This window comes from Orcinus orca, chromosome 15, assembly GCF_937001465.1.
Source record: "Orcinus orca chromosome 15, mOrcOrc1.1, whole genome shotgun sequence".
In the NCBI taxonomy this organism is placed as follows: Eukaryota; Metazoa; Chordata; class Mammalia; order Artiodactyla; family Delphinidae; genus Orcinus; species Orcinus orca.
In genome coordinates this window covers 38,866,282-38,889,446 of record NC_064573.1, presented here as the reverse complement: position 1 = coordinate 38,889,446, position 23,165 = coordinate 38,866,282, and the positions used below count along the sequence as shown (strand labels likewise).

General features: G+C 43.6%; 1 protein-coding gene across 1 annotated transcript in view; it reads left to right on the top strand.

The window, feature by feature from the left end:
* Positions 1–23,165, top strand: part of FHOD3 (formin homology 2 domain containing 3) — a 505,940-nt gene that overhangs the window by 55,165 nt on the left and 427,610 nt on the right. Inside the window, exon 4 of the mRNA XM_049697949.1 lies at positions 21,718–21,824. Coding sequence (XP_049553906.1) covers positions 21,718–21,824 — 107 coding nt within the window. The remainder of the gene's footprint in view (positions 1–21,717; positions 21,825–23,165) is intronic.

Sequence of the window (23,165 nt, the reverse complement as noted above, 5' to 3'; positions counted from 1 at the left end):
TCCACTTTAAAGGCTAGGAAGCACGGATCAGACCACCCTGAGTGTACTAAAAGAAATAATTTTTTTTTTTTTTTACTGATTACATTTTAATAATACTTATTCATCAAGGAAAAAAAAGGGAAATATGAAAAGCCCAGAAATTGACACTCACATGAGTAGACTTTCAGGGGTCAGTATTAACGTCCCACCTTTGTTCTAGGAGGAACTATATTCAGATGACCTGTTTCAGAGACAGGAATCACGCTTTCAACAACAGCTAACACCATGTCTTGCATAAACCAGGTGTTCAATACCTCTTAAAAAACATAAAAGAGGGAATTTAAGAATTCTCTACCACTATAAAGGTACTGTCCCCTTTCTAGAAGTTGGAGTCCTCAGCCTATTAAAGAGGTAGATCAAGGCAGTTTTTGGCTGAGCGTTTATGGCTGTTAAGTCCCGGCGCAGTGACCGGAATGTCTCAGTCTGAAACCTCCATGGCTGGCTTTCCTGAGGGACAGAGAAGCTCTGCAGGCCGCTCTCAGTCATGGTCGGGATGCTCTGTACCAGGAAACCCACTTTCTGACTTGCCCTGACAACTAAAACTGATAAGGCGACTGTATGTTTAACTAGAATTCTCCAGTGTGAATGGGGAGAGAGAAGGAATCGTCCTGCCTGCCACTCTGGCTCAGAGCTTCCGGGCTAATTTAATCAGTCCTGTAAGGGGCCCGACAGCTGGGGAGAGGCTTTCTGAAGCATTCCAGTGTCACCTTCAGCACATTCAGCCCAGCATGCCTGGCCGTGTGCCCCTGTCTTTCAGTAGCTGTGCCTGAGGCCTGTCCCTACCCTCCTTGGCCTTGGGAGCAGCTGTGAGTCTCCAGGACCCCTTCTGGGCTCATGGGAGTCACCCAGCAGAAAAAGCTCTGAACTTGGAGTCTTCGTGTCAAGGATTCCAGCATTTCTCAGCTCTGAGCCCTTTGTCACTTTTGCTCCAGCCCTCTCCTGTCTCGGGGTGTGTGTGGGGTGCCCAGCTTGCTCCACGGGGATGTCGCTGCACACGTCACTGTTCCCAGCCTCCAGGTGGGCAGAAATGTGGGTGCCCCTTGCAGTCCTCTGTTGCTAGGGAGCGGCGGCTCTGAAGGGTCAGCACAGGGCGCCTGAAGCACGAATGGCTCCCACCCATTGGCCACTACCCTCCGTGAGGGTGCATGAAGGTGTGTGAGAAGCAGGTGTGCCTGTGCACGTGACGATGGTCTGGGCCTCTTGCTGCAAGAATAGAATGCGGGTTGGTGGCAAGCTTACAGGACGGAGGACGTGTTCATATACCAGACACATCTGGTGCTGCAGTGTCAGCCTGGCCAGAGTGTTCCTCTTAAGCACCTGGGAACGGTTACTCTCTGCCTAACCAAACCGTGTGGTGGCCACGAGCAGCTCCACGTTTAGGTGAATTACAAAAACAAGGAGGCAGTCGGGTTCACGTGTGCACCTCTGTGCAAGTGGCAGGGATGAACTGTTTTCCAGAAACACCTGCATCCTTTTACCTTGAGTGCCCAACCAGAAAGGGACCCGAGCCAGGGCCTGTCACAGACGTGCCACGGCTTCTGGCTGAAGCCGCTGCAACCGCTTCTGGGACCTGAAGAAAATTCTGATTTTGACTTTTTAAAAAGCCAACATTGGAGTATGCTTTTTAGCTGTAAAGTTTCTCTGGATCCCCAAAGATGACTGAAGACTGATTTGAATCTCACAGGCAGTAGTCTATAAATTCAAAATTTCACATGGGATTTTCACTCACCAGAAAATGTGCTATGTTTAAAATTTTCATTGATTCCAAAACTTGATCATCAACCATCTTAGATTCAAAGTTATTTTTATATATTGAAGGTCTGAGACTTTCAAATGAGCTCAGAACATACTTGAGTCGTGTGCTGATAATTTTGATTTTTGGTTCCAGAAATGTGTATCCTGCATAATGAACGGGATCCCGAAATATTTCAGACATGGTTATAGTGCTAGCTCTGCTTCTGCTGCTGTATAATGTGAATAACTTCAGAGGAGCTGATGACTTTTTTCTCTTCAAACATTTATCGAACACTAATTAAAGATGACAATATGGAGGTTTTTCAGGGACAATTTACTGGAGCATATGGCCTCACAAATGGGAGTTTTCCATTTTTGCCATCCCCTGCCTGTGGCTGTTTGGAAGGTTGTCTATCAGTGCCTGGGAGCCCCAGGAGGGATCTGTCCAGGACATGTGTGGTCTACTGCTCAGGACAGTGGGTTTTTTTTTTTTTTCAATTAAAAATGGACAAGTTGTAATGTAGAAAAACATGGATGCTTGCGGATTTTAAAATTGGATTTAGAAAATTGTGGCAAAGCGTACAGGCACCAGTCTTTAATTACAGCTCTCACCAGCCCTACTCTTCGTCATGCCAGGTGTGGCGAGGCATCGCCGCTGCGCAAGGCCCCCCTTACCGGGGCGTCAGGCATCTTGATGGGGTTTTCTGTTTGCTCTGGTGACGGGAAGGAGCAAACAGTGGGGCGGTGGATGCTGACTTGGGTACCTGGGTTGCTGAGGATCTTAAAGACGGCACAGACCTCAGTGAGCTACTGAAGAGTGGAGTGTTTGGTTGAGGGGTTCCAGCTGATCACTAAACTAGAGTTGTCTGGTCATCTAGTTAATGAATGACTAAGGGAATGAAGTAGAGTCAAACACCCTGCTGATTTCACGCTGCTGATTTTTGAAATTCTCTGGTTATTGAGAACATGGGTGTTATGTATGGTTGAAACTAAATGAAGAAACCGGACATTTAATCCTAGAGTGTTTGAGGGTAAAGGACTTTTGAGTCACCTGAGCCAGGGTTGTCCAGATGAGTAATGGACATGAGCCAGGTGGGCAGGTGGCCCGGGGGACTGGGATGGCACTCTAAATAAATAAAGGGAGGGTGCTGCTTTAGCCCGGCTTCCCTGGGCCTGGAAGGGATGGCCCCGGGTTTCCAGATCCTCCCGTTCTTTAAGAGATGCTGGAAGCCTGAATTTTATGTAAATCTCTTTTAACTGTTGACAACTAAACATGTATACTTTAAACTGCCACGTGGGCCGAAATGAGCGCAGCAGCAAGTTGCAGTTTGCACTCTGGTGTCCCCGGTCTCCCTTGACAGATGCCGTAACTGGCTGGCCCCACGTTCCACTGCTGGTTTGGTGGCAGCCGCAGGCCTGGAGACCCAGCCTTTTGTCTCTGAGGCTGATATTTTTCCCCCCCAAGGCCGATTTCTGGGGACGCCCTGGAGTGACTAGGGCGTTCTGGCTTTCCTGGCTAGTGGGCAGCTCACCTCTAGTGTTCTTGAAATCTCTTCCTAGAAGTCCGCAGTCACGGCCAGCTGGACTTCCCTGAGGTGTGGCTTCTCTTCCTGGGTGTTCATGTCACACATGCCGGATGGAGCTGGATTCTTGGCCCGTTTGTGTGTTTTCCTAGGATATTAGTCAGTGGACCTTCCCTGGGGCATTGGGTTAATACCCACACACTTGGATCCCGAGACATACTTTTTCAATGTGAAAAACACTACACACAATGGCAGAGCAGGACTGGGGACTGGGTGAAGAGGGAAAAGTTCCAGAGAGATCGGTACCACCCCCCACCCCCCAACCCCCTTGCAGTTTCTGTTCTTGGTGCTCAACCTAATCTGAGACTTCTGCCCTCCCCCAGGGGAGCTCAAGTTAGGTGTCTTTGGCACCTGTTCTCGGAGTGGAGCCCCAGGCCCCAGCATCAGATCACCTGGGGATGGTGGGAAATGAGGAGTGTCCTGAGCCCTGCCCACCCGGACCCTCAGAATTAGAATATTGGGGCATGACCTCGGAAGCTCCCTTACACACTGTCCCCCAGGAGGTTAGTGTGCACACAGAAGTTTAAGGACCGTTGTTCTAGGGACGGCAGAGGCACTGGGCAGTAGGGCTTGTGATTCCAAGTTATGTTCTAAGGCCCCACCACACAGGGATGGGAGTAGATCAGAGGAGCAGGTGGTCAACTAGCCGGTTCTAGCTCACAACCTAGAACCCTGGGGGCAGTGGTAAGTGGTGACCCCAGGACTGGTTTCACGGGTGTGTGACACTGTTGTCTGCACAGAGCCCTGCACTTGGGGTTTCATGCTCTACGGTCACAGTTTTGAAATTCTTAATTTTACTATTGATTTTGTGTCTTTTAAGCAAAGTCTGATGGGACGAGGGAGCATGCGCTGGGGGGCTTGAGGCCTGTGCTCACGTGCGGTTTTGCCTGCCTCTGCCTCCCCAGCACCTGGTCTCTGATGCGGGCTGCGCCATTTGCCCACCCCGCCCGGTGACTTCTGCTGGACTGTGCCCCAGCAGGGGCCTGGTGCAGGTGGGCACGTGCCCACGTGCTGAGTTGTGCAGGTGGGTTGTGGGCACCGCTGAGGGTCTACACAAGCCCAGTGAGTATCCCTGAGCTCAAGGAAGGGCAGTAATAAATCGCAGATTAAAATACCACCTCTATAGGTCGAAAGAGAGACTGCTGAGAAAGGAATTGAACATGGGGTCCTGCAGTTTGCATTGGGTCTTGCAAATTATATAGTGGGCATAGGTGGCCCTATGCATAAGTCCTATTCTTAGTGGATCTATTTTATTAGTGGCTCATGTGAGTGAAGTAAGGCGCTCCTTCCCCTAGATCTTCTCTTTCTCCCCATTTCACTGATTCTTCGTTCTTGTCATAATATACAAAGTCTTCACATGTTGACAACTTTCTTTACATTTCCCATTGCAGTCTTTCTCTTTCAGTGACTGTGAATAATGGGGATTTTTGAAGTATGAGGCACTAATATAAATTCCCTTGTAAATTTTAGGTAGAAGTTTTGAAGACTTTACAGAGCATCAGTGAGCGCTGTCACATTTGCATGGTTTCTCTAATTGGGAAGTGTTCCATTTTCAGTGAATGAATTCGCTTCTGTGGTTTAGCTCTCTAGGAGTGCTTTTGCCCAACCTCACCTTGGCAGGCAGATGAGCACGATACACTGGGGACACAGCGTGTGATCTGTGACCATTTGCAGAAGGGTGGGATGTGAGGACTGGATATGCCAGTGTCTCTGCAAAGGTTTTAATTTTTATTGTGTGAAGGGATGAGCAGCTGATAACACTAGGCCTGGTTATTTTCAAATGATAATTGTAACAGTCTCAGTTTACCGTGTTCTCCTTAAAATACTCTCCTCCCTCGGCTTATAAGACAGCCTTCTCCTGGTTTTCCTCTGGTCCCTCTGGCTGATCCTCTTCAGTCTCCTTTTCTTTGATGCAATCTCTAAATGTTTGAATTGCAGAGGGCTCACTTCTGTGACTTTTCCCCCTTATTAGATATACTTTTGTAGCTAACAGCACAGTTTCAGGAGCCAGGCTGTCTGGGTTGAGTTGCTACTAATTGTGGTCATCTTGGGCAAGTTGTTTGGTCAATTACAGTTTTCTGTGAGTTTGTGCTCCACAGTTTTTTTTTTTTTTTTTTTTTTTTTTTTTTTTGCGGTACTCGGGCCTCTCACTGTTGTGGCCTCTCCCGTTGCGGAGCGAGCACAGGCTCCGGACGCGCAGGCTCAGCGGCCATGGCTCACGGGCCCAGCCGCTCCGCGGCATGTGGGATCTTCCCGGACTGGGGCACAAACCCGTGTCCCCTGCATCGGCAGGCGGACTCTCAACCACTGCGCCACCAGGGAAGCCCCCACAGTTTTACATTGATTAGAAGATGAGAATAATAGTAGTACCTTCCTTATACCTTGTGTGAGGATTAAATAATTAATATTAATTCATGTCAAGTGAATAGTAAATATTTTAAACTATTAAGTAGATGTTTGGGCTTCTGCTTCTTTTACCGATAGGAAGCTTGTGTGCCTGACGCATGGTGAGGCCAAACAAACTGAAATGTCGGGGTTTGGAGCAGAGAAATGTTTATTGCAGGGCCAAGCAAGGAGAATGGCTGGCTCATGCCCCCTAAACCTTGAAGTTCCTGAAGGGTTTCAGCAAAACATTTTTAAAGGCAAGGTGAGGGAGGTCGTCCCAGGATATGTGATCAGCTCGTGCACAATTCTCTGTGATGCTGAGATAACAGGGGAGTGAACATTATCAATCCTTAGGTGCCAGAAGGTCTGGGAGTACGTGTTCATGATCATCAAGTAGTTAATTTCTTCCATTTGATGGTGGTTTTTAGCATCTGAAAAACTCAGGAAATATGCATGAGATACTATTATCTGGGTACTTCAGAGAGGAGACACAGCAGAGGATATGTGGAACGGGTCAGTCCCAGGAAGGCCCCATAGGGTCCTGCTTGGTTACACTTCTGGCTATAATGAACTAGCTTGTAGCAGACCAATACTTCTACCCAGAACACCCAGATAAGGTAGACAAAGGACAAGAAACATGTCTTTGAAGGCACTAGAGAGTTCCCAGCAGCCAGGACTTGGGAAGCCAAGATCCCAGAGTGGAGGGAGACTTACGGAGTCATACTCAATGAGTCTGACATTCTTAGTTCTTTTCACCTTGGTGCGTATACCAGTTCATCAATGGCAGGTACAGAGACTACGAAGGTAAGCAGAAAGTGACTGTGAGGAGGCTGAGAAGTTAAGCGAAGCTACTCTCAGTTTCATAGTGCTGGGGAGAAAAAAACAGAGATCAGAGCTCACCAAGATAGATGGATCCCAATAAACACTCCATGCATTCAGTTAGGACCCCCTAAAGATTATACCCTAGAAGTCAGTGTTAACTGAAAACAGGCCAGGCATACAAAGACTGAAACCTAGTTTTGAGTGAGCTCAGTCATTAATTGGATTAAGGTGATCTACAGTTTGTCAGAAGCTAAAGGAAAATCCTCTCTGCAAGGAAGCTATTACCCAGAGCCTTGAAAATTTTTCTTGTAAACAATGATTGTATTCAATAAAATGTGCCTGGTATATCAAGAGACATGACCAAGGATTGGGGGAAACCATAGAAATATCTATAGGTGATCCAGATACTAGAGTTACCAGATATAATCTCTAAAACTGTTATGAGAAATACATTCAACGAAAGAGGCAAGATGGAGAATTTAAACAAAACAAAACAGGGATGGATATATATATATATATATGTATATATATATATATATATATATATATAATTAAAGAAGCAAATGGAAATGTAGAAATGAAAAATACAAAAAATTAAGAATGGAGTAGGTGGGTTCACTCTGAAGATTAGACACAGAGGAAGAGAAAATTAATGATGTGGGATGTAGGTCAGTAGAAGATATTAAGATATATGGAGAGCAAAAAAATGGAGAATGCAGAAAAGAGCATGATAGGCATATGGGTCCTGGTCTAAAACATATGTATTGGAGCCCTAGAATGGGAGAAAAAGGAGAATGGGCAGAAGCAATATTTGAAGAGATAATGGCCAAGATTTTCTAAAATTAACAAATGACATCAGCCACAAGTTCAAGAAGTGCTATAAACCCCAGGCAGGATAAATACAGGTAAACCACACATAAGCATTTCATAGTAAAACTGATGGAAATTAAAGACAAAATATTAAATGAAGCCTGAGAAAAATAGATTATCTTCAAAAGAACAGCAGTAATACTGGCAGCTGATGTTCCAACTGAAATGATGTAGGCTAGAAGACAGTGGAGTTACAGTTCGTGAGTATAGGCATACCTCATTTTTTTGCACTTCATCTTATTGTGCTTCACAGATACTGTGTTGTTGGTTTTTTAAAAATATTTATTTATTTTCCTCATTTTTCTTGGCTGTGTTGGGTCTTAGTTGTGGCACACGGGAGCTTTGTTGAGGCATGAGGGATCTTTTCCTTACGGCACGGTCTGCTTGGGTTTCTCTCTAGTTGTGGCATGCAGGCTTCTCTCCAGTTGTGGCGTGTGGGTTTTCTCTCTCTAGTTGTGGCACGCAGGCTCCAGGGCACGTGGGCTCTGTAGTTTGCAGCACGTGGGCTTTCTCGTTGAGGTGCACGAGCTCAGTAGTTGTGGCGCATGGGCTTAGTTGCCCTGTGGCATGTGGGATCTTAGTTCCCCAACCAGGGATCGAACCTGCGTCCCCTCCATTGGAAGGGGGATTCTTTACCACTGGACCACTGGGGAAGTCCCGATACTGTGTTTTTTTTTTTTTTACAAATTGAAGGTTTGTGACAACCTTGCATTGTCCCATGATGGTGAGTATTTTTTTAGCAATAAAGTATTTTTTAAATAAGGTGTGTACATTTTTTTTCAGACGTAATACTGTTGCACACTTAGACTACAGTATAGTATAAACATAAGTTTTACATGCACTGAGAAACCAAAAAATTCATGTGACTTACTTTATTGCAATATTCACTTTATTGTAGTGGTCTGGAACCTAACCTGCAATGTCTCCAAGGTATGCCTGTACTCCAAGCAAATAACTGCTAATTTAGAATTCTGTATCCTTCAAAAATATCCTTTAAAGTAAAGGGGATATGATGCCGAAAGCACAAACAGCAAAGGGAAAAATAGATAAATTGTACTTCATCAAAATTAAAAGCTTTTGTGCTTCAAAGGACACCACTGAGAAAGTGAAAAGACAGCTCATAGCTTGGGAGAATATTTTTGCAAGTCATATAACCAATAAAGGACTTGTATCTACAATATGTAAGGGATTCTTACAACTCAACAACAAAATGACAAATCACCCAATTTAAAAACGGACACAGAATTTATGTAGCAATTTCTCCACAGAAGATACAGAAATGACCGATAAATATATGAAGAGATGCTCACAATCATTAGCCATCAGGTAAATGCAAATTGAAACCATGAAATACCAACTCAAATTTATTAAGATGGCTATAATAAAAAACAAAGAAACAAGCACTGGTGAAGTTTTGGATAAATTGGAACCCTCATGCATTGCTGGTGGGAATGTAAAATGGTGTAGCCTCTTTGGAAAACAGTCTGGCAGTTTCTTAAAATATTAAATATACAGGTCATGTGACCCAGCAGTTCTTCTCCTAGGTACATACCCAAGAGAAATGAAAATATATGTCTATGTAAAAACTTGTACACAAATGTTCATAGTAGTATTCTTCATAATAGCCCAAAAGTGGAAACAACCCAATGTCCCTCAGCTGATAAATGGATAAATCAAATGTGGTATATCCATGTAATGGAATATTATTTAGCAGTAAAGGGAATGAAGTACTGATAAATGCTATAGTATGGAAGAACCTTGACAACTTTATACTAATTGAAATAAGCTAGTCACAAAAGACTATTGTGTGATTCCATTTATATAAAATGTTTTGAATAGGCAAATCTATAGAGACAGAAAATAGATTAGTGCTTTCTAGGTATAGAGGGGGTGTGTTTGTGGGAATGAGGAGTTACTACCAATGGGTACATGGTTTCTTTTTGGGGTGGTGGAAACGTTCTAAAATTTATTGTGGTGATGGATGGGCAACTCTGAATATATAAGCTAGGGAATTGTACACTCTAAATGGGTGAATTATATGGTGTGTGAATTATATCTCAAAAAAGCTGTTACGAAAAAAAAGGACGTGAAACAAACATGTTTCTAGAAAATAGGAACTGAGAAAATTTGTTGCCAATGCACTCTCGCTAAAGAAATACTAAAGACAGTTCTTCAGGCAGAAGGAAATTATCACAGAAGCGCAGAAACACAGGAAGGAATGAAGTACAGAGACCAAAGTAAATATGTGTGTAAATTTAAATGAATATTGACTGCCAAAACAATACTATGTCATAGGGTCCAGAATACACTTCTCAGTATGTCAAAAGGTATAGGCCATATTAAAGTGGTCTATTGCCCTTACCTTTTCTGGGAAGTGATAACATTCATTTGTAGTAGGTTCTGTTGAGTCAGGAAGCCATGTGATTATCTCAAGGGTGAATTACTGAAAGAATTAATAAAAGAATATGTACTAGGAATAAATAGAATAACATAAAGAAATAGAAAGGAAATATGGAATAATAAAGAATAGCAGATTAAACCAAAAGATGCCAAGAAAGGAGAAAAAAGGAAATTAGAATGTAGGTCAAATGTAGATCAAATATTGAACATGTAGATTTGAACCCAAACAATAGCAATCACTTTAGAGTTAACAGACTTCATTAAATACTTTTATTAAAAAACTAAGATTGTCAAGATTGGATTAAAAAAACTATATTCTAATTACAAGAGATACATCTTAAATATATGGGTACCAGATATTATAAGTAAAAAACTGGAAGAAGATAAGCCATGCAGCTCTAACCCAGGGGTGTGGTCATACTAGTAACAGATGACATAATCTTTAAGGCAAGAAACATTACTAGAGATAAGAAGAAATCCTGTGGTGCTAAAAGACTAGGAAATTATATTTTCAGTAAGAAGTATAAATCAATCAGTCAATCAAATATTGACAGAATTAAAAGGAAAAATAGAAAAATATACAGTTGTAGTGGGAGATTAATATACTTCTCTATAGAATAAGCAGATTAAGAGCAATACGGATAGAGGAGATTTGAGAATCTCACTTAACAAACACTGCAGCTGTTGAGTACACTTCCTTGGCATTTACTGGGCCATAAAATAAGTTTCAAGAAATTTCAGGTTCCTACTGTATAGCGCAGGGAACTGTATTCAGTATCCTGTGATAAACCAAAATGGAAAAGACTATGAGAAGAATATATATATATATATATATATATATATATATATATATATGTATAGCTGAGTCACTTTGCTATACAGCAGAAAGTAAACACAACACTGTAAATCAACTATACTTCAAGAAAATTACAAAAAGAAATTTTAAAGGATTGAAATCTTACAGAGTATATTTTCTGGCCATAGTGAAATTAAGCTAGAAATCAACATTAAAAAAGATGCTAGAAAATTCCTAAATATTTGGAAATTATGTAATACACTTCTAAATAACCCATGGGTCAAAGAAGAAATCCCAGTGGAATTTAGAAAATATTTTGAACTGAAGATAATGAAAATATGACACATCAGATCTTGTGGTCTGTAGGTAAACCTTACTTAGAGGAAAATTATAGTCTTAAATGCACATGACTGAAAGGAAGAAAGACTGAAAACCTTATGATTTTATACAGTAGAAGAAACCAGCATACTAAACACAAAGAATGTGGAAGGAAGGAAATAGCAAAGATAACAGAAACTAATGAGATAGAAAGCAAACTTAATAAACCTACCTAGGGAGACAAAAGACCTGTATGCAGAAAATTATAAGACACTGATGAAAGAAATTAAAGATGATACAAATAGATGGAGAGATATACCATGTTCTTGGATTGGAAGAATCAACATTGTGATAATGACTCTACTACCCAAAGCAATCTACAGATTCAGTGCAATCCCTATCAAACTACCATTGGCATTTTTCACAGAAGTAGAACAAAAAATTTCACAATTTGTATGGAAACACAAAAGACCCCGAATAGCCAAAAGCAATCTTGAGAATGAAAAACGGAGCTGGAGGAATCAGGCTCCCTGACTTCAGACTATACTACAAAGCTACAGTAATCAAGACAGTATGGTAGTGGCACAAAAACAGAAAGATAGATCAATGGAACAGGATAGAAAGCCCAGATAAACCCACGCACATATGGTCACCTTATCTTTGATAAAGGAGGCAGGAATGTACAGTGGAGAAAGGATAGCCTCTTCGATAAGTGGTGCTGGGAAAACTGGACAGGTACATGTAAAAGTATGAGATTAGAGCACTCCCTAACACCATACACAAAAATAAGCTCAAAATGGATTAAAGACCAAATGTAAGGCCAGAAACTATCAAACTCTTAGAGGAAAACATAGGCAGAACACTCTATGACATAAATCACAGCAAGATCCTTTTTGACCCACCTCCTAGAGAAATGGAAATAAAAACAAAAATAAACAAATGGGACCTAATGAAACTTCAAAGCTCTTGCACAGCAAAGGAAACCATAAACAAGACCAAAAGACAATCCTCAGAATGGGAGAAAATATTTGCAAATGAAGCAACTGACAAAGGATTAATCTCCAAAATTTACAAGCAGCTCATGCAGCTCAATAACAAAAAAACAAACAACCCAATCCAAAAATGGGCAGAAGACCTAAATAGACATTTCTCCAAAGAAGATATACAGATTGCCAACAAACACATGAAAGAATGCTCAACATCATTAATCATTAGAGAAATGCAAATCAAAACTACAATGAGATATCATCTCACACCAGTCAGAATGGCCATCATCAAAAAATCTAGAAACAATAAATGCTGGAGAGGGTGTGGAGAAAAGGGAACACTCTTGCACTGCTGGTGGGAATGTGAATTGGTACAGCCACTATGGAGGTTCCTTAAAAAACTACAAATAGAACTACCATATGACCCAGCAATCCCACTATTGGGCATATACCCTGAGAAAACCATAATTCAAAAAGAGTCATGTACCAAAATGTTCATTGCAGCTCTATTTACAATAGCCAGGAGATGGAAACAACCTAAGTGTCCATCATCGGATGAATGGATAAAGAAGATGTGGCACATATATACAATGGAATATTACTCAGCCATAAAAAGAAACGAAATTCAGTTATTTGTAGTGAGATGGATGGACCTAGAGTCTGTCATACAGAGTGAAGTAAGTCAGAAAGAGAAAGACAAATACCGTATGCTAACACATATATATGGAATTTAAGAAAAAAATATGTTATGAAGAACCTAGGGGTAAGATGGGAATAAAGACACAGACCTACTAGAGAATGGACTTGAGGATATGGGGAGGGGGAAGGGTAAGCTGTGACAAAGCGAGAGAGTGGCATGGATATATATACACTACCAAACGTAAGGTAGATAGCTAGTGGGAAGCAGCTGCATAGCACAGGGAGATCAGCTCGGTGCTTTGTGACCACCTGGATGGGTGGGTTAGGGAGGGTAGGAGGGAGGGAGATGCAAGAGGGAGGAGTTATGGGAACATATGTATATGTATAACTGATTCACTTTGTTATAAAGCAGAAACTAAGACACCATTGTAAAGCAATTATACTCCTATAAAGATGTTAAAAAAAAAAAGTTGGCTCTTTGGAAAGACTGATCAGTGAATAAAGGACCTCTATTAGAGAAAAAAAAAGGGAAAGCACGAATTTCCACTCTTAGGAATGAAAAAGGGGGCACCACTGCAGATCCTCAAGCCACAAAAAGTTAGCTGCTGTCTTTAGGTTCACCAGTGCACTTGTGGGACTTCAACCACCATGTTTTTATTCATGCCCAAACCCACAACTCTATTTCTCTATTCATCACCTCCACTTGTTATAGACATAACATCTTAAAAACAAAAATTCCAATTTTATCCTATCTCCCTGCCGCCAACAACTTTTTCTATGTTTCCCATGTTGGTACATGGTAGCACCATTTATTAATTTGCTGAAGCAAGACACTCTCAAGCAAGGATGCCTCCACATCTTATCAATCACCAAGTCATTCTGGCTTTTCCTTCTTCCCTTCCCCTCTTTCCCTGTATTACCCCTCTCTCTTCTTTTCTCTCCATTTCCACTGCTTCCACTATTGTCCAAGACACCTTCAGATCGCACCCCCCCCCATTCTTGCAGTGGCCTCTTCATTTGTCTTCCCCCTTCTGTCCTCATACTGCAAAGCTGATCCTGCATGCATCTGTTTACAACCAATTTCACGACTTCTCGTTGCCTTAGAATCAAGTCTAAAATCTGCTGTGGCCAGGAAGACTCCCTCTCCGGAGCCCTTGGCCTGCCTTCGTTTTGTATCTCAACTCCTCATACTCCTTCTGTGTCAGGGCTTTTATATCCATCATACTTCAGCTCCCTGATCCCTGCACTCCTTCCCCAGTGAAAATAAGAACAGAAATAGCAAAGGTGACTAACTCCTTGCCCTTATTTCCCTGTTTGGTGGTTGGTCCTATCCACAGCCCTGAAGCCTGGTCTGTCATGCTAGGACATAGCACAGTGCCTGGCACAGAGAAGGTGGACAGGAAAGCATTATTCATCTGAATGAGTGAATGATAATAGATTAAGGATAACACTGAAACTTGGTGCTGACACTGTTTTTCAACTTGACTGAAAAGAAACAGGAAATGGAGAAAGGTACGTGTAAACGCAAGTAAATATAGTCCAGCCTTTTCAAGAGAGAAAGTTAATGCATTTTTGGTTATTTATTTAATGATAGAAAGGCCCTTTAAAATAATCCAAATATTTCCCAGATTATCACACCCACTCAGCTTAAGCTCTTAATGGGAGGAAACTTGCCTTTTGTCTTTCTTGCAGAATTTGGCAGAGGTCTTTGCCTTTGGTTGGTGAGCTGTGCAATTTTGTTGACTTAAAAAGAAGTGTGGGGCTTGATTTGGAAACTGCCTAAGTCAATTTCAGGACATTGCTTCTCTCACTGAGGTTGCTGGCTATAAACAACATAACTTGTTAAAGGTTCCTGAGGAAGTAAAATCCAACCGCTTTCAAAGTAAATACATTCATATTTTTTCATAACCCATATGTGCTAGATCTTCAAAAATATCCTTGACCTTGACCCTAAAACATTTATTAAGTACCATGATATATTCGTTGTTCCAAAGAGGCTCAATGGCCCCTAGAGATTTAGAAGTTTAAATATGATTTGTTGAGATTAGCCAACAGGACCGATTTCTTCTGATACCATGTGAGTCAGTTTCATTTGGTCTTTTTCGTAAGAAAACTGACCAAGTGTTACTTTTATTTTTAAAATATGTAAAATCACACCTTTGTAAGAAACTGTTCACTTTTTATTGTGAAGTGTGTTAATACATGTGAAGGGGATGAATGTGGATGGTGTGTATAGTTTGCAGGATGACGAAACGAGCACCATGTCCTCACTGCCCATCTTAGGAAATGGCAGAGGGCATCCCCGGCGTGTGTGCCCTCCACCTTGGCCCTTGGCAGTGGCACTTATGGGATACGGGGCAACCGAAGCCCACGAAAGCTTGAATGGCTGAGCCAGGGTTTTATGAAGGTTTTATTAAGAATTGTGAAAGGGACATGCGGCCCTGCTTGTTGGAAAGCTCTCTTTCCTGACTCATTTTGCTTGTCAGCTAAGTCCAGTCTGTAGTCCTGCTGCCTTTAGAAGGAACCACCAAGTTGAGGGAAGCCATAAGCTACATGACTGCCTGGCGACCAGAGCACTATTGGAGGAGGATATGGTGTAGCTCTCTTAGAACTGACCGTCTGACGCGCTCGTGGCCTGTGTGCTGCTCTGCGAGTGGGATGAGCCTGGATTGGGGGCACTCAGGGTGCCCACAGTGAACCCGGCCCTGGAGCAAGATGGGGCCCACAGCAGGGCTTCACTTCCGAGCCAGGAGCGGGGCCAGTGCGGGCCCTGCACTTGCAGGTGCTATTTTGAAAGTCTTCATACTTTTTAACCTTTGAATGTGCATTTTGTATGATGGGACAATGGAACATGCTCCGAGGGCTTAGAGCCACAACTCATGCGGGGTTTCACCTGCTGCTGCCTCCTTGCGTCCACGGGAGGGCTTTGCCGCTGGCTGCTCCCCAGCTCCCTGGGGCTCCAGGCCTTTCTACCCAGCAACTGCTGCTGGCCTCTGTCCCTGGTGGGGCTTGGGCTCTGGCCGGGGCAGAGCCAGGCATGTATGCTCTGTGGCGTCTGAGGGCTGGGCATGGTGCTGGCATTCCTGCCCCGAGCTGGCAGTGTCATAGTGTGTTCAGCGGCACCTTGGTGGGTGAGCCTCTCACCCACCGCTGATCCAGGTACGGAGCACTTTGAGTGTGAAATTGCAACCCCTGGGGGGCCGCCTGTCTGCTGTGGGTGGAGGAGGCAGGCTCAGGGGAAGTGGAGATTGACTTCAAGCAACAGCCATGAAAAGTGGCCCACAAATCTGTGGGTCTGCTGGGCAGTTCTGCTTTGGGCCAGTTTGGCTCATAACTGCTGGCTCCCTCCTGTGTCTGTCATCAGCTGGTGGCTCATCTGGAGGCTTGGTGACCCAGAGTGGCCTCGCTCAGCGGGTGGCAGTTGGCAGGCTGTTGGCAGGGGCAGCGGGAGCGACCAGGTACCCTGGAGGCTGGCTAACCCAGGCTTCTTCGTGTGGTGACAGAGTTCCAAGAGCAACAGGAGAGCCCGGCCCTAGTGAGGAAGTGCCTCTCAAGTCTCTGCTGTGTCACATTTGCTACCATGTTGGCCAGAGCTAGACACAGGCCGGCCCAGATTCCAGGAGCAGAGAAAGAATCCACCTCTTGATGGAGGGAGCTGCAAAAATTACATGCAAGGGATGTGGATGGAGGGATGGGAGGAACCCATGAAATGACATAAGCAAATGGCATTTATTTTAGGTTTTTTCTTTTAAAAATCAGCATATATTTTCCCACTTCTGAACTCTTACCAAAATGAGCTTAACGGATAGACCTCATGTATATTTATGGGACAGTTCCGTGCAAATCTATTTCAGAGTTCCACAGAACTTTATTGCCTAGACTAAGGATTATTCTAGACCTGCTGCCAAACCCAGATAATCATTAAACCACCCAGAAACACGCCACTTCACCAGATTAAGGAAAGAAAAGAATGTATTAAGTTGATGCGTGACATCAGCCTTGTTTCAGATATTGTTCCTCCCCAGGATGGTGAGTCTGCCATTTCCTTTTGAATGCACTGTCTTTGTAGGAACTGTCAGGAAAACGAGTGACCTTGTGCAGGCTGTCTGCCAGGAGCGGAGGGCTCTTTCCATGTCCCCAGAGATCGAGGGCCCGTTTAATGGTTTGTTTTGACCCGGAGGAGTGGCACAAAATATCAAAGTATTTGGAAGGGTCCCTCATGTGGCTCTGTGACTGACCTCCTCCCCAGCACCCTGTCCCCCCCCGCCCCCGCCTCCCCCCGATTCCTGGCTACAGGTTCAGGGCCTGCAACCTGGTCCTCCAGCCACACCACTCTCACTGCCCCTCACCTACCCTAACCGCTCTCCTGTGATCGTCCTGCCATGTTATCTTCCGCAGGACTTCTGGCTTTGTCTTATGTCCTGAAGTGCCTGGCGGTGTCCTGGCCACCGAACCCAGGGCCAAGAAAGGAGTGCAGGGGACGTGCTCCCAGGGTATGAGGGTTGACACGAAAATCACTGGAGTCAGGAAATTCCAGGGCCCTTAAGTCATTCGGCAAGACATTTGACATGAAAGGCCCAGGGAGGGGATCAGGTTGCCTCCGTGTCAGTAGGAATTGAGGTTCCCGTCAGGAACTGGTCTGGCAGGGAGGTGTCTGAGTCCTTCACTCTGTAGGCAGAGTCTGGACAGTTCTGTCCAAACCTTTCTAATAAACAGATTGGAATGAACCGCCACTCGCTGCCTGTTCACATTGTTGTTGCGTTCTTTCATAACTGTTACTTAGTTGTCCCTGACAAGATTGAAGGCTGCACTTGGCGTGTACCTATCAATTTGTTTCTAACAATGATACCTAAAGCCGAACCCCAAAGTGCTGAGGGGATTTCACTCTTTGTGTGTCAGTCCAGCCAAATAGCCCTGTATTCCTACTCTTTGGCTCATGTGATGGTTTAAATATTAATCGTGTGTGTCTGGGGTGTAATGATCGCCGGGCTCATGTTGTGGAACGGAGCGGGCAGTGTGTGTTTGTTTGTTTGGTGTCTTTACGGGCTGCCTGTGTTGCTGGGACCCCTTCGTGCCCACGTGCCCCGGCTCGCTGAGGGGGTCAGTGTCTGACCTTGCCCCCTTCCTATAGGCATACTTGAGGATCCCCCCACACCTCCTGAGGGGTTAAAAGGCACAGAGTCATCGTTCCTCTTTTAGTTGAAGGACTTGTACAAATTGCCCAGCTGTTAATTAGGGAGGTAGGGTTGTGACACCTGGCTTAGGGAGTCAAGGGAGCCTTTCTCCTGGCAGGGGGATGGGGCCGTTTGATGGAGGCTGCTTGGGTCTCCGGAGGCTGTGGCTGCTAATTATAGCAGAAGGAATATAACTGAGGATGAACTTTCACACATTTTGACGGTTGGCTTAAATGGCTTTTTATGCTCCTGTGTTCTATTGGTGTGTCATACTTTCTTGACAAAATGATCTTTGAGGGAAGGAAGCGTCTATGTGTTCCTTGGTGCCCAGCCCGGGCCTGACATATAATTTTGTTAAAATTGAACTATGGAAGTGGCATAGTTAATGATGCCCTGGCTGTGAGGAGAGGGATGATGAGAACAGGCAGTTCTGCTAAGGTTTTGGGATTCTGTGGTCAGCAGGCTGGGGACACGGTAGGGCTTCCTGCTGTGATTTGGGGCCGCCGGTGGCATGTGGAGGCAGATGCTTGGCGCGCCAGGGTGAGCGGTGAGGCAAACCAGATATTCGCCCCAGCGGCTGGGGATCAAATCAGAAGCTATGGGTGGAGATGATGTGGAAAATAAACACGGCTTCCAGTAAGGATGGGGCTGTATCTGCTGGCCCCAGTGATCCACCTCTGCCCCAACTGAGGAGAAGAGCGTAGGGCTGGGGGGTGGTGAGGGCTGAAAGCCCGGGACAGGGTCGCTCAGGCTTCCGTCTGCTCCCTGCTAGTCTCCCCTTGAGGCGCCTCAAGTTCATGACCCAGGAGGGCCAGGAGCAGCGTGTGCTGGGGCTGGCCTGGGTGGCTCGAAAGGGCTGATCAATAAATCTCAGGAATTTTGTTCAATATAGCCATTATTAAAAGTTAAATTATCCTGCATAAATGTGTAACGAATAAAAGTTACATTAGAAACAAAGGTAAAGGAGGTATATGTATATGTATAGCTGATTCACTTTGTTATGCAGCAGAAACTAACACACCATTGTAAAGCAATTATACTCCAATAAAGATGTTAAAAAACCCCCAGATATTTATAAAAATAAACAATTAAAAATAAAAAAATGCAAAAAACAGATATTTATAAAAATAAACAGTTAAAAAAAAGAAACAAAGGTAAAAAATATTCAAATATATGTACATATATATGTGTAACTGAATCACTTTGCTCTACACCTGAAGCTAACACAACATTGTAAATCAGCTGTACTTCAATTAAAAAAAAATACTCAAAACATGTCACTGCCTAATTGTTTCATTACATTTTTCTGCTACCTATGCTTGGGAGGTTACTTACATCTCCTGGATCTGTATGATAAAAATACTATATGCTGGTGAGCTGCTGTGTAACTTTTTTTAGCTCCACGCTCAGTGACTTCACGGTGGTAGCTTGAAACGGGCCATGGTGGAATATATATACCACATACACATGCACATCCTGCCTCTCTACACCACAGCAGTACTTCCTCTTGGACTCGGTTCTCTCTGTCTGGCCTGAGTGTGGACCACAGCCTCAGAATGCCTTCGACCCCCTAGTGGGGAAGCAGAAACTTTTTATCCAAAAGCTTCTTTCTTTGGACTTTCTTTGGACTCACACATTTCCAGGGATGGAGACAAAAGAAATTGTTATGGCTTAAAGGGCTTTCATTATCCCCATCTGCTAGTCTGTTGATTATATGTGGGATTAAAAATGAGCAGAAGTGTTGATACTATCAACAGAACGGACCACGTAAGCTTTATTAGTCGAAAATGTCAATAGGAGTTAAAAGCAAGAATGAGCTGCGGTGATTACAGCTCTACTTACACATGGTCCAGTGTACATGGTAACGGGTTCCGTTTCCAGTGGAATTTTCCACCTAGCAATGATAAAAGTCTGATTTCAGCCCACAGGAGACCCTTAGCCCAGGAGACGCCTTCTGCAGGAAATCCTTCCTGTCTGCTGCTTCCGCAGGCAGGGAAGCCAGCTCCCCTGTGTGTTGCCCCCAAACCCTGGGCACACCTCTCGTACCACAGCACAGTGAGTTTGGCCAGTTTGGTCTCTGCTTTCTCAGATGGGATGATCCATCTGTAAAATGCCAGTCAGGAATGCTGACCCTCACCAGCACGCCTTTAATAGTTTGTTATTAGAGAAATAAAACAAGTGAATCAAATAGGATTAACCCCTTCAAGTGATTTAACTATTTCTTACAAATAATAAAGAACAAATTCCTTTCATTCTGTTGAGGATAACCAGAAACACGGAACTGCGGGGTTTCTGCAAGAATTAGCAGCTTGTTATAGATGCTGATTCTGGACAAGTTGACAGTCTGCGTTTCTCTTGTTGAGGATAATAAGCAAAGCTTTTCTATCAAAGGAGACTAATTCCTTGTTTGAAATCTCACTTACACCAGGAGGATTATCAGGCCTTTACCTAGATGTTTTGAAGCGGCCACGTATTTGCCTCCACTTTTCCTCAATCTCCTGGCATTTTGGAATAAGAGCCTTAACTCACCCAAGTGGATGAATAATCAGAGCCGTCCTTACAGCCTGAGAAACGAAGCATGAAGTTATACACTTGGATTTCCTCATAATGTTAATCTTTGATAAAATTACCTTCCTGTAGTTTTAAGTGTATTGGTTTTTCTAAATGTCATGTAATGCCACAAAGGCTCACGTCTTGCTCTTGTCACTGTCCAGGATGGGTCAGTGGAGGCTAGACAGCAGAATGCTCTCTTCCGTGCAGTGATTCAGGAACCTGAGCTGTTTCTCTCCAGGGTCTGTCGGTTTCCAGACTTGGGAGTCTTCTCTGGCTCCTCTGCATCTAGCCACAGGCACGAGAAGAAAGGTGGATGGTTCTGCAGGGGTGTTATGGCCAGGCTGGTTGGGACCTTTCTTTCCTTTCACTGATATTCCAGTGGTCAGCACTCAGTTACATGGTAGTAGCCCAACTACAGGCCTGGGATATGTGGTCTCTGTTCCCAGGGGGAAAAGGGAATGGGGTTGGTGAATACGTGGCGTTACCTTGGCCACACCAGAACACTCAGATGACATAAGCTGTGTTTTGAAAGCATATTTTCAAGTCCTTAGAAGGTCTCTGGCCATAGAGAAGATGCAGAGCATAGTGGTCAAGAGCATGACCTGGACTGAAATCACCTATATCCAAATCCCAGCTCCACCATTTATCAGATGTGACATTGGGCAGGTAACTTAGTCTCTCTCTGTGCCTCAGTTTCCTCATTGTAAAATGGGGACACCAAAAGAAGTGAAGAGTTTGTGTGAGAATCAAATGATGTAACATATGTAAAGTGCTTAGAATTATGAATGGGATGTAATTAACAATATATAAGATTTGTTAAATACGTTTTCGAAAAATGAGGCTAGTAACAAAGAGACCTAAGGTCCTCTTTGGTGTGTTGTAATTTGGATATATTGTCATTCAGATGGATAATGTTTCTTTTTGTTCAACTGTAAAAATGTTTATTGAGCGACTATTAATTATAATGGCCCAGGTATGACCAAAGACTCTGAATAAGTAGGCTTCTCGCTGAGTCAAAGGAAACAGCATGTTTTCTCCACCAGATTTGCCTTTTAAACTCTGTGTCTCTCAGTCAGTGGTCCCATCGGCATCTTGGTCTCCACTCCCCAGATCCATGGCTTCCCCTGGGCCCCTCAGAGTGGAAAGTGGCGTTAGCCCAGTGCCTGGTACTTCTCTCCCCTGTCCACGTATTGGGCGCCCTGTCAATATCACTCCCTTAGTAGGTGCCATTTCTGTCTACCTGCTTTGCGGTTTGCCTCCAATCTATTTGTACGAACATGCTACTTCTTCCAGTTAGGATCCAAATTTCAGAATAATGCTGGATTTTAAAAAACACATGAGGGCAACCTGATGTGATTTCCCTGTACAGAATCCCATCCCAGGAGCAGGCTGGGCATAACAGACTCTTTCTCTTGCAGCTAGATGACTGCACGCTGCAGCTCTCCCACAACGGCACCTACCTGGACTTGGAGGCCACCCTGGCCGAGCAACGGGACGAGTTAGAAGGCTTCCAGGATGACACTGGGTAAGAGAGACAACTGTCCCTCCCAGCTGGTCCCAACTTTCCACGAAATGGGGGTTCACTGAGGCCTTAAAATATCTTGGAGAAACCACCATAGCTTTGACCTTGTCTTCACTCACAGTCACACAGAAAGAAGGGAGATGCAAGTGATTCACCAGTAGTAACCGCAGACCCTTTTGAATTGGAGCAGCTCTTCTTGATAAAGCTACTCAGGAGTAGGAACATTTCTGGTGTAGTTTAATTAAGCACATGGTATTTAATAGTCTTTTTTTGTTTAAACCAAATATACTTAAATTAGTACTTTCCAGATTTTAGTGGATTGACAGCTGTTTTATATATTGTTTTTAACGATCAATTACTGGATATTAAGTTTTATTGGCAGATGCCTCTGCAGATCATTTTATACTGTGGAGAAAATAATTCTTAATTATGTTAATTAACATCAAGTTACTTTTAGCTTACATATAGGATTGCTTAATATTTCCGATTGCTGTGAGTCTGAATAAGGTAGTCCACATAAAAAATCAGACATGTGTACAGAAAGCAAAACCACTGTAGGAATATTGTCATACACTTAGCCATTCCCCTATTTATTAGATGATTTTTTCTAGTAATTGTTTTATCCTTTTCCAGATTTTTTAAACTTTTCACGTTGAGATGATTTTTAACTTCCAGAAGAGTTGAAAATAAAGCACTGATATTTCCCAAATACACTTTACCCAGCTTCCCATAGTGTTAACATATTACATAACCAGGGCAAATTTGCCCAAACCAAGACATTAATATTTGTAAGATACTGTTATATATTTACTAGATTATTGAAATACTGTTTGGATGGGGGCCCCCCACCTCCCTTTCTATTCCTCATTCATCTAGAGCCAAGTTTATCTCTGATTTTATCGCCTTCCTCCTTAGACACCTTCAGAGGCTCCCCGTTCCTTTCCAAATAATGCCCAGCCATCTTCATCGGTGTCCAAGGACCTCCCCAAAATTTGTTTTGAAGCTACCTTGCCTGACTTAAAAATATATTACAGTCAGATGAATATTATCTGAGACTGCTGATTTTTCATGAATGGCTCAAAAAAAGGAGGAAAAATGGGAAGCTTCTTAGTGTTTGTTTCCTACCTAACACCAGTGTGTACTGATGACTTCCTGAGTTTCCCCTGCTTTAACACCCATCACAACTTATGGTCTTTTCTCCCTTAATTGTCCCTCTATTCTGCTACTGAAACTCTGCTAGGTCAGAACTGGGCCTGTCTGAATATCCAGCCTAGTGTTTTCTCAGCATGTTACAGGCACTTAGTGAGCACTGGTGGCCAGGTGAATGGCAGGGTCCCAGAATGT